The sequence below is a fragment of the Pezoporus occidentalis genome, unplaced genomic scaffold, assembly GCF_034315485.1.
Source record: "Pezoporus occidentalis ecotype Australia unplaced genomic scaffold, CSIRO_AGI_Poc_V1 ctg179, whole genome shotgun sequence".
Taxonomy (NCBI): domain Eukaryota; kingdom Metazoa; phylum Chordata; class Aves; order Psittaciformes; family Psittacidae; genus Pezoporus; species Pezoporus occidentalis.
Window position 1 is genome coordinate 211,591 of NW_026913629.1, and position 11,726 is coordinate 223,316.

Below are 11,726 nucleotides of genomic sequence, written 5' to 3' on the forward strand. Positions count from 1 at the left end.
CCTGAGGGTGCTGAGGCGCTGGCCTAGAGAAGCTGTGGCTGCCCCATCCCTGGCAGTGTTCAAGGCCAGGTTGGACACAGGGGCTTGGAGCAAGCTGCTCTAGTGGAAGGTGTCCCTGCCTGTGGCAGGGGTTGGAACTGGAGGAGCTTTGAGGTCCCTTCCAACCCAAACCGGGCTGTGGTTCTGAGAGAGTTAAAAGAAAACATCCAAAATCTGGGTCCTAAAATAAGAAAGGTTCGTCAGAGTTTCTGACTGTCTCAAAAAGGCAAATATCGACTTGGAGAGAGGCTTTCCAAGCAAAGGGGTCGTGATGCTGGGAGCCACTTCTAGGAAAGGAGGGACGTCAGAAAGGAAGATTAACGAGGAATGAACCAAAACAGCAGTGAAAGCAGCATTGATTATTCCATCCAGCTGGGGTTTCAGCAGTCTCTCCTTTCAGTTCAAGCTGCCTTCCTGCGAGAGGGAGAGCCAACAGTTGCATGCTTTCTGCCTGGTGGCAGCCTGCACATGCTTCAGCGAGGTTTTACCCTGAATCTTTTACTTTTCAAGGCAGTGAAGGGCGTTCTCTGGTTTCAACTAATGGGTTAAGCAGATTTGCAAGTAATATGGGCTGTTTCTTCCCCCCTGGGCACAGCAGCAGGAAGCAAATCCCACTGCCACAGCCTAAAATACGTTTCTGCAGAGCAAGCAGTGGCCAGAATGATTACAACAAAAAAGGGGGTTGAGCTCTCTGCCCGGCTTTTGGTTTCTCCTTGAAAAGCTTCATCTCCTCCAGCCTCGACATCTCCTGCACCATTGGGCTTCAACAACCTGGGACCCCTCAGCAGGATTAGGGCAGATCCCAAACAATGCTCCATAGCCAGGGGCAGGGTGGGAGTCCTGGTGGGATCTTTGGCTCTGTGTTGAGTCTCTCAGTGCCTTGGTGTTCCTCAGAGACTGAAGGATTCCCATGAATGGAAAATGGCATTAATGGAGATGGAGCGATGAGCTCCCGTGAGCCTGCTGACACAGCCGTGATGTGTTCTCCTGTTGCTCCCAGTCAAAAGCTTTGAAGCTGGGATGGGGAAAAGGTGTTGGCCCCTCAGTGCTCTGCTCACCCCCCTTGGCTGGAGGTGATCCCAACCGCTTCAAACTCTTTCCTCACTTTGCAAAATCAGAGGGGGTATGGGAAGGTGAATCATAGAATGGGTTGGGTTGGAAAGGACCTTAAGCTCATCCAGTTCCAACCCCTGCCATGGAGAGGGATACTTCACACTAAACCAGGTCACCCAAGGCTCTGTCCAACCTGGCCTTGAACATCATCAGGGATGGAGCATTCACAACCTCCCCAGGCAACCCATTCCAGTGCCTCAGCACCCTTACAGTAAAGAACTTCTTCCTTATATCCAATCTAAACTTCCCCTGTTTAAGTTTGAACCCATCACCCCTTGTCCTATCACTACAGTCCCTAATGAAGAGTCCCTCCTCATATCCTTGTAGCCCCCTTCAGACACTGGAAGCTGCTCTGAGGTCTCCATCAGCTTCTCTTCTCCAGGCTGAACAGCCCCCATGTTCTCAGCCTGGCTCCATACAGGAGCTGCTCCAGCATCTGAGCATCCTCATGGCCTCCTCTGGACTTGCTCCAGCAGCTCCATGTCCTTATGCTGAGGCTCCTTCCCATGTGGATGAGACCTCACTGTTCTCTCCTTAGACATGAGCCAGCGACTGGGGTCTCATCTGGAGGAGGAGCTGGGGGCTGCAGTGTCTCTGCCACGTAACTGCTCCACTTGCTGCTGGGGCCTCCCATCGCCATTGGAGCAAAGCCTCTATTTCTCTCTCCTTTTCTCCTCCTCTCTTCTCTCCTCACTCAGGGGCTTCACCCCATCCGCCGCTTCCCTTGTTGCACACACCCTGTAGACAGACAGCAAAGCGGTTCCAGCAGGTTCATAACCACTGACATGGAGGACGCCTGTCTTTGAGCATCCTGCTCCTCTCCACCTCCATCCCGAAGGGAAACGCGCGGTCCAGCCCACCAGGGTTAACCGGACCCCGGGTAACCCTGCCGGGCCTTCCCGGCGCAGCAGGGCCTTAGCGGGAGGGCCGGCGGGCTGCGAGCCGCTGCTGCCCCCTCCCCAGGGGTTGTTTTTCCTTCCTGCAAAAGGGGAAATAAAAGAATTAGAAATAATTAAAATTTAAAAGGAGGGAGAAAAAGAAACCCCTCCCGCCCGTCTCCATGGTAACAGCCCCGCGTTGCCACGGCAACGGCCCGTGCCTTCCGGCGGCGGCCGGAAGCGGGGCGGTTTGCGGAAGCATGGCCCCGCCGTGGGCTCCGGCTCCGCTCCCGGCCGCCGCTGCCCTCACGCTGCTGCTGTCGCTCGGTGCCTCCGCGCCCGGGCTGCTGCGGGGAGCTCCCGCTGCCCGCTCCGCTGCCGTGCTGCGGCCCGCGGCCTTGCGCGCCGGGGAAGGTGAGCGGGGGCCCCTCCATGGTCCCACTGCCGAGCCCCCATTGCAGGCGTTCCCTAGGCCCCCGCAGCGAGCCTTTGCTTCCCTTCTCTCCTGGCCTCCCTGAACAGAACCCCTCGGTCCGCCCTCCTCACCCCCTGTTTCTGGGCACTTCCTCGAGTCCCTCACACAGCCTGCTGCTCCCTCCGTGGCTTCTCCATGACCCGCACCGTGCCCCTTGCTTCCCTGCCCCAGCCCCTTTCCCTCAGCAGCCGGCTCCTATATCAGACTGCTTCCCCCCTCGGCCCTGCCTCTGTGACACTGTGCAGTGTGGGTACCCTGCTAAGAGCTGGAGGGGTTTGCTTTCCTCAGTTTGCTTCCCTGTGCTATTCCCAGAAGGGTTTTTATCACTCTTTTAATCCCTATGTTCTTGCTTGCCCCAGGGAGTGATCTCTTTTAGCAGTGCAGCACTCTGAGATGGTGGGTGAATTCTGCCATCTCCTCCCACGTGTCCAAGGGGCGCAGTTGGGTTGCACCGGGTTGTACTCACAACTGCTGTTTTCCTGGCTGTGGGACTGAGGGAGAACTCTGGCTCCATCCTCACTGGGTGCCCAGGAGAACAGCTAACCTGAGGTTACTTCTGGTAACCTGCAGGCATTTTTTGGTGAGAAAGCCAGCCTCTTAGCAGTTTAAGTAGTGTTTATCCTTTGAGCAAAATCCCAGGTACAACACCAGTCGTTTTTATGTCTCCTGCCTTCTCTTTTAATGAGACTGAAATTTACTACAGATGCTGTTCCTTTTCTCCAGGCAACTTCCCAGGAAGCAGCAAGAGTCAGTCCCTGTGTCTGCGATACCCAAGATAGCGCTTACTTTAACTGATGATTTATACCTGATTTTAAAGCGCTCAAGTTCTCTTCTGCACCGAGATAGAAATGAAAGCCATTAATCCTTGTAGGCTCGCGCTCCCTCTTGCTCAAGCGTGTTCATTGTAGTGGTTGCAAACAAATGCATTGCTGCCTCTGCCTTTCTAAAGTGCTGGTGTGCTCAGTCTACAGGTTGATTACCTACATCTTTGTCTATGAAGACCTGATATCCCTGACTTGCGGTGCCATTATCATCTGGTATTTTGCTGGCAGCTTTGAGAAGAACGTGGGCACTGTGAAGCACTCCTTCCTCACCGTCGCTTTTGCTGTCCTCTCTGCCCTCCTCTACCTCTTACTCGAGCCCGTTGTCTCGAGGCTGTCAGAGGTGGAAGATGCCGAAGGATTCATGCCAGTAGCTTTTGCTACGCTGGGTGTCTCCACCACCCGCTCACGGATGAAGAGGACTCTCTTTTTTGGGGTTAGAGTCCCAGTGGTGCTGGTGCCATGGTCTATGCTCTGCATTGCATGGTTTATCCCTCATTCTTCTCTCTTGAGTAACCTGTGTGGGCTCTTAGCTGGGGAAGCCTGTATCCTTTCCAAGTGAAGCCCTGAACCAGAGTGGGATCGCTGGCTCACGAGGGGGAGGACATCCTGCAGTTCTTACTGCCAGATGCACTGGCTTTATGCTGTTTTCTGGGCTCTTGCTTTGCATTAAACTGTCACTGGCTTTGCTGGTCCTCGTGCCACCCAGTTCTGCATTTGGTTTTTACCTTGTGCTTCCACTTCCCTGTGGCTTTGGTGCATGCAGAGAACACAGAGCAGAGAAGGCTCTGGGTAGAACTGGGAGGATTCTCCAAGGGGAAGTGATTCGTGGCCAGAGGGGGATTGCATGTGACTGTGTTAGGAATGAGTGGGCTTTGTCTGTGGTCCTCCTTAACATGCTGCTGACTTCAGATGGGCTTGGCTACTGTTTCTGCTTGGATTTTCCAGAGTCGGTGGGCTCTAGGCTGGACCGGGTGTTCCCTTTCAGCCTGCTAAAGAGGATACCAGGGCTGAAATATATCCCAGGGTCCTCAGCAGAGAGAAGAGCCTTGGAAAGCAACAAGTAAGTACAGGAGTTACTGTGAAAGATCTTATGATAGAGGAGAAATTTGAAGCCTAAGTAGAGGCATCAAGTTGCCTTTAAGAGCTGTGTGCTTCTTGTGCTCATATCTTAGGTGTTAGGAGGAACATACTGATGTTACGCTGCTGGCATTACTGTGACAAATACATTATCCCACATTAATTCAACCAGGTCTTTCAGTGAAAGCTAAACTGAAGTGATCTACCTCTCACCTGCTGCAAGGGCAGTGTGTGCACATGCAAAGGTGTTGCAGCTGGGCTGACATGAAAGCTAAATTGTGTGGTTCTGCCCCAACATTAGGATTTACAGCGGGAGCTGTATGGCTCCCTCAGGCATGATCTTTATCTTTCTTTGCCCCACCTCTCTTCCCAGGAATGCTGCGAGGTGAGTTGTGTCCAAACCTCTGCAAGAGCAGAGCATCATAAATTGAAGATGTCATGAAGTTCAGTGTAAACTTTTCAATGCATTATTTCAGCGTCAAAGCAAGATTGCATTAGCAAAAAGAAACCTTGGGGCCTGTGGCTGACGTTTAGGAATGGTTTTAAGTTGGGTGGATCACAAGCCGTGAGAACACCTTTGCATTCTAAACCAGGTTGGAAATGTAGGTCAGTTTTTCCCTATTCTAAGATGTGATTTCAGCTGTCTATTAAAGGTTAAACTCTACATATTGTGTAAGCCATCAGCTCACTGTAAAGCTTTGTGATGGAAACATTCCCAAGTGTTTGCATCTGCCCTCAGCTGTGGGGAGACCATAAAAGAAACCCTTGCCTGCAGGAGGAGGGTACCCCAGATCCAGTGGGGCACTCAGACATGTGAGTGCTTGCAGGGGAGGCCAGGCAGATCCAGCAGCGTTTGTGGTTTCACTCTCTCCCTTCTGTGCAAGGGCTGTTTTTGGGAAGAGGGACTGTCTCGCTGCTGTGCTGTGTCTGCATCAGTCTCATGCTTCTGCTGATGATTGTTGCACACAGCACCTCAGCCCTGTGTCTAAACCTGCTTGCCTCAGGTGAGATGACATAAATAGACTGTTCTGCCTCAAAGGTATTTACATAAACATTTACATTCAAGCAGGGTGTGGGAAGGTGTTTCTAGGATCTTTCCATTGTTGCAGCTGAATTTGCATGACTCTGTGTCTTAGACACAAGTTCTATATGTGCATCTGGGGCTTACTTTGTATTAGTTTGATTCTTATTCCCAAGCAAAAGCTCTTGATGGCTTTTTGTTGGGTTTTTCTCTTTAAATTGTCCCAAGACTTCAGGTATCAACTTGGCACCAGGCAGGAGACACTTCCAGGAGGTCCAGGCTTTGGCATCACAATAAAAATAACCCCAAACCAAGCCCACACCTCATATAAAATAGAATCCAAACCCCCAGCATGAGCCACTCTGTTATTCTTGCTGGGAATCTGGCAGTCATGTTCTTCATGAGTATTGTCTTGATTCAGTGGTGAGCGTGGGCTGAGCAGTACTCCTCAAGTCCCAGAGGCTTTGGCTTCCAGGCAGCTCTTGATACTTCCATCGGGATGAGTCATGCCTGCTGTTGGCAAAGGCTGTTTCTAGGCCTTGCTTCTGAATGATTAATGTTACTTGTAACTCTCTCTTCCTTCCCTTTTCACTCTATACCCTGGTCTCTTACTCGCACCAAAGGCCTTTATGGCTTCTTGATAAATAATAGTTGGCAGCTGTGGCTTCTCCTGATTAATAACTGAGCAGATGTGTTGTTCAGTGGAAGGGAGGGAGGATGCATATGCTAATCTTCAAGCACATTGAAGTTTGGCTTGAGTATTCCTTGCACAGAGACCAAGAATCAAGCTCCTTCAGTGGGTGTGGAATTGCTGTGGGTTGGAAGTGGGAACATCTGTCCTGGGAGGCCAGTAAACCTGTTTTTACTTGAGTGCTGCTTATAATTAGAGCTTCTCCTGTAATGAATCCCTCTGATGGATTGCAGTGACCTTTCTAAGCACTGGTCAGGAGGAAATCTGCCCTCAAGGCGATTCCATCACTAGGCAATGCCAGTTCTGAGCACACTGTAACCTTCTGTTTTCTTCCTTCCCAGGATTAACCCTTCACCAGGCACTTACCCAACCCAAAGCTACTACTGCGCTTCGCCTCCGGCTTTTCCTGCTTTTCAGATGCAGCATCCCAGTGTTCACAGTCAGGGGTTTCAACACATCTGTGCTCCAGGCTATGGTGAGGGATCTCAGCACAGCCACACTGCAGGACACAGCCTCATGTCTTCCTCCTGCCAAGCCAGAGGTGCCTCTGGAGAGTGCTACATACAGTCCCACACTGGAGCCTTGCCTGGACAGTGCTGCCAGTTCTCCCCATCATCGCACACGTGCCTGACTGACCCACAGACACTTGCAGGTCTGGTGCCCCCGGCTGGTGTTCAGCAAGCACTGGGGTGTCCAGCACCCACAAGGGCTCCTGTTCCAGCTGAACTTTCAGGGGTCCAGGTGTACTGATCCTCCAGAAAGCAGCAGGACTCTTGTACCATGCAGGACCATTGTGCAGCAGTGCATTGCTGGCATCTTTGCTGTATCTGGGGTAACTGTGGAGTGGGTTAGTAGGTCCAGTGTAGACCATTCCCCTGCTCCCTGGCCCAGGAGGCTTTATTATATTTCTTTAATAATTATTTTTTTAACTCTTTTGGATATTGCTGGGGGTGGGACTCATTTCTGTGTTTCTCATCCTTTTGGAGTCTTGTTTTCATTGCTGTATTTAGCAGCTGCCTTTTTCCATGCTTCCACTCGAGCTGTAGTGCATCAGCTCCCTGACTCAAGCTAGGAACCCAGTTGCCAAAACACTGGACTAATCTGGGGTTTAACTAGGCTGCAGTGTTACGACGTGCTCCATCTCTTAGCCTTAGTCTCCTATCTTGTTTACAGGACCCTAAAGAGGTTTGAATCATGAAAGCCTTGGTTTATAACTCAATATTTGAGTGAAGGACGGATGTCTTTTCTACCAGTGGCTTCTCCACTAAGAGTGTGCCTTGAAGGGGGCTTGTTAAACCAGGGTGGGCAAGAGGGCATAATACAGAGCATCCCTTTCTGCCCCCCAAAACACAGCTCTGAAATGCTGAAGGTCCTTTTTAGCTGCAGTCTGTGCATGCATCAACATGTTGCCTTCATTTTCTGACAGCCCTGTGCTAGCTCAGCCTGTGTGCCTCTTCAGTAAGGGATTTTGGGCATTTGTGAGGCAAATGTGTATAAATCCAAGGAGCTGGGAGGGACCGTAACAGTGGGTTAGAAGAATTGACTGGAATGTGGCAATGCCATTGGGGGTGTTCACACAGCTCAGCTTTAGATGTTTCACCCACCAATATTAGCACAATCTCTCTCTGTTTTCTTCAGAGCTGATGGAAAGGGATAGGGGAGGTTTCAGCAAGGGATTCAAAGCAGGATGCAGTGTTTGGTGCCTGTGGCAGTAACAAAGGATGTTGGTTGAATAGGTGGGACTTGAGCTTTATTTCCAGCTGTGTGGCTGCTTTACTGTGCCATGCCCAGGAGGAATCTGTGCTCTCTTATTTGGAAGTTAAAAGCATGGTTTTGATGTCAGGAAGGAAATGCTATAGATAACATTAGCATCTTGATACTCCACTCTTAGTGCCTTGGTTTTCCTCCTTGTGAGATCCTTGCCTGCAAACCTAGGAATTTTATCACTGTTCATTCCAGAAACCTGCTGGAAAGGTTGATGAGGACTAGTAGCAATTGCAAATGATGTATACCTCCAAACTGGAAGCTTGAAACACAGTCTGAAAGACAAACTACTACGTCTCTGAGATTGCTTTCAAGTGGGGATGTGTTGTGCGCCCCTCCGGGTGGGATGGGGACCGTGGGTCCCGCTGTGTTGGTCTGATGACTGCTGGGTGCCTGTGAGGCTGGTGACAAAGGACACACACTGGGAGTGAGCGGTACTGCACGTTGGAAAACGCTCCTGGGGCTGCAAACCGGTTGTTTTTCCTTTCTGACTCTTATCAGTTGATCTGATAAGAGATCACTCTCCCTGCAGAGCCAGCAAAGGGAGGGCATCTTTCCAGCCAGTAGCGTCACAGCCTTACAGTGATCCAGGGAGCCCTGACCTGTGAGAATCACTATAGCATCACTGGTGGCAGTGAGAACAGCCCCAGGCCTGGCTGCTGTGGGGAACAGACAGAAAACCTTTACATCCCCCTGCAGTGGGAGTATGTGCAGGGAGCAGGCACCAGCCCCTGACCTTTCCGTGCTGGGACAAGGTGAGCCCAGTGGATGGGACGCGGTGAGATGGGCACAAAGCCACAGGTTGGGGTTTTCCCTTTGTGAGTTCCTGGTGACCCTGGCAGATCACTTGCGCTCTCTCTGATCTCTTCCACCTCATTCCCAAGGCTGTTCCACGTCCAGCTGCACGACTGCCGTGGTGCCTGCGTGTCACTTGCGATGTTGTACCCGTCCTCAGTGGCCTTCAGATGGATGTTTGCAATGATCCCTTTTTTCCCTGGTGAAGTCTGTTCCCTGCTTTCCCGAGAGCCACTGCACGGTGCAATGCTTTTGTGCAATCAGCTGAGGACCTTCTGCTCCTCCAGCAGTGGAGTCCCAGCGAATCCCAGTTTCCCAGTGCTGGTGGCAAACTCGGAACTCCTCACCCAGGGAAGTTGCTGGATGAAAGGAAGAGGTCGGGATGAGACATTCGCAAACGTGTTTAAGGCTGAAAAGAGGAATTTGTAAGAGAGGGAGGTAAAAATCATCAGCTCATTGGGCTTTGGCATTCGCCTAACAGTTCACAGCGCTAGTGGTTGCATGTTGCAGTACCAGGTCATTGCCTTGGAGGGGAGTCAGAGAATCAAAGTTCCTAAAACGGGGGGGAGGAAAAAAGGGTTAAAATAACGGATAAATTCCCAGTTCAGCCTGGACGTGCTGTTCCTGGGGGTTGTTATTGCTGTTATTGCCTGCATTCCCAGGAAAACTGTCAATGCCAGGGTTGCATCCATTCTGGAAGCAGGATGAGTCCAGAGAGCCCCTTGTGTTGCCCCTGTGTCCTCAGGGGGTCACTGCAGAGTGACAGGAGCCTGGGGACAGGCTGCATCCCCTCTGCTCTTCTGCACCCACATGGTGTGAGAGACAAGCAGTCAGGAAGAAGGAAAGCAGAACTGACTTGGACCTGCACCACTGCCCCATGTTGGGAGCACGGGGAAGCCTGGCATTGATGCAGGAGGAAAATCAGGTCTGTATTTCTCAGCTTTCCTGTTGCTCATTCATTTGTGGCAAAGCACACGCATGCAGATGTAGATGCAGATACTTGTGCCGTGGCCAAGACACTGCCAAACATCACCTCTGTGGTGGTGCCATGGGGTCCCACCTCGTTTGCCAGCACTGCGGGAGCTCCATGGGCAAAAGCTCAGCCCCAGCCTGTGCTGGAGATGGAGGAGAGCCAGAGAGGTGTGAGCAGGGCGTGTGGGACAAGTATGCATGGAGACAAAGCACCCACCAAACAGGTCCCTGCGGGCTTCCCTGCCCTCTGGAGGGTTTGGGCCGGGTGTGATGAGAGCCCAGCCCCTTCCTTGCAGGAAGAGAATGGGATGGGCTGTGCTGTGGTGCCTGTCCCCGCTCCGGGCACTTGATGCGCTGGGATAACCCCAAACCATGGAACAGCTCTGTCCTGCTGTCCCCTCGGGGCTGCCGCAGGTGATCTTTAACCTCCGGCCATTCACCCCATGGGGGAGAGTCACAGACCGGAGTTTGTGACCCCAGAGAGGTTCTGTGGGGTCAGCCCCAGAGCCAATGTACCCCGGGTGGCCCCTGAGCCCTCTTGGATGCTGTCCTGAACGGGCATCGGTGCTGCCCTGGGCATCGCTGCCCCAAAGCTGATGCTTTTTGGGTCCAAGCCCCCTCCTCGCCCCCCTCCTGCCCTCCTCGGGTGCCTGCCAGCCCTGGCTCAGCCACCGCAGACTTTGCACCTTCCATGAGGGTTTTATTGACTCGGAAGCCAGCGTCAACACGGCGATAGCGGCAGGACCGCGGCTCTGATGTGCCAGGGAGGGGACCCAGCCCTGGGGTGACCCCATGCACGATGCTGGAGCCTGGTGTGGGGCTGAGCTGCGCGTAGCAGAGCCGTGATCCAGCAGCACAAAGAAAGGGGAGGGGAGAGCCCCAGCCCCGATGTGCCCGCGGGAGCCGGGGTCTGTGCTGCAAAACCCGTCCCGAGGAGCTGCTTGTGCAACCCCCGGGGCTGCAGCGGGAGGAGAGGCTTCCCCGAAGCATCCCACCCATCCGGTTTGCGGCTCCATCACCGGCGGGCTTGGATCTGCTGCTCTGCCAGGCGGAGCGGCCCCTCCATCCACAGGCAGGGAGGGAGGCAGGGAGCTGGTGCCCCAGCTTCCCGTAAGCCCTGCCCCGGGCATTGGGGGTCCCACAGCACTACAGTGTGCAGCCAGGGGTCTGCGGGTCCTGGCTCTGCCTGTACCCAGCGCTGCTTCATACCCTGACCCTAAAACCAACCCCAAACCAAACCTGACCTTAAATCAAAAGAGACCTTTAATAAAACCTGCCCCCAAAATAAACCTGACCCTGAAAACAGCCACAAACCAAACCTGACACTAAAACCAGCCCCAAACCAAGCCTGACTCCAAACCTGACCCTAAAACCAGCCCCAAACCAGATCTGACCCCAAACCAAACCTGACCTTAAATCAAAATAGACCTTAAATCAAACCTGACCCCAAAATAAACCTGAACTTTAAAGCCAGCCCCAAACCAAGCCTAACCCTAAAACCAGCCCCAAACCAAACCTGACCCCAAACCAGACCCGACCCTAAATCAAAATAGACCTTAAACTAAACCTCACCCTAAAATAAACCTGACCCTAAAACCGACCCCAAACCAAGCCTGACTCCAAACCTGACCCTAAAACCAGCCCCATACCAGACCTGACCCTAAATCAAACCTAACCCTAAAACCGACCCCAAACCAAGCCTGACTCCAAACCTGGCCCTAAAACCAGCCCCATACCAGACCTGACCCTAAATCAAACCTAACCCTAAACCTGACCCCAAACCAAGCCTGACTCCAAATCTGTCCCTAAAACCAGCCCCATACCAGACCTGACCCTAAATCAAACCTAACCCTAAACCTGACCCCAAACCAAACCTGGCCCTGGCCCCCACTCCATACCATACACACCCTAATCCTATCCCCTCCCCTGGGCCCTGACACCCCTAAACCCGCTCCGTGCCCCCCCGCACGCTGCTCGCTGTCCCTTTAAGACACCCCATTACCCCGCCCGCCGTGGGGCCGTACCAACCGCGCCGCTGCAGAGGTGGGAGGGGGGGGACACCTCCACGGGCGGGCGC

The 11,726-nt window shown here is 52.8% G+C and overlaps 1 protein-coding gene across 1 annotated transcript; it reads left to right on the forward strand.

Moving 5' to 3' along the window:
* Positions 1 to 2,065: 2,065 nt before the first annotated feature.
* On the forward strand, positions 2,066 to 8,169 carry RHBDD2 (rhomboid domain containing 2). Its single transcript, XM_062614871.1, has 4 exons — positions 2,066 to 2,444; positions 3,470 to 3,871; positions 4,239 to 4,389; positions 6,460 to 8,169. The coding sequence occupies exons 1-4, from the start codon at positions 2,213 to 2,215 to the stop codon at positions 6,866 to 6,868; spliced, it is 1,194 nt and encodes a 397-aa protein (XP_062470855.1). The 5' UTR covers positions 2,066 to 2,212; the 3' UTR covers positions 6,869 to 8,169.
* Positions 8,170 to 11,726: the final 3,557 nt, after the last annotated feature.

Excerpts from the sequence above, each read along its gene's own strand:
- RHBDD2 (XM_062614871.1), top strand. The coding sequence starts at position 2,213 with ATGGTAACAGCCCCGCGTTGCCACGGCAACGGCCCGTGCCTTCCGGCG. Across the intron at positions 2,445-3,469 it reads GGCCTTGCGCGCCGGGGAAG|TCTACAGGTTGATTACCTAC; the intron begins GTGAGCGGGGGC and ends TGGTGTGCTCAG. Across the intron at positions 3,872-4,238 it reads GCTCTTAGCTGGGGAAGCCT|ATGGGCTTGGCTACTGTTTC; the intron begins GTATCCTTTCCA and ends TGCTGACTTCAG.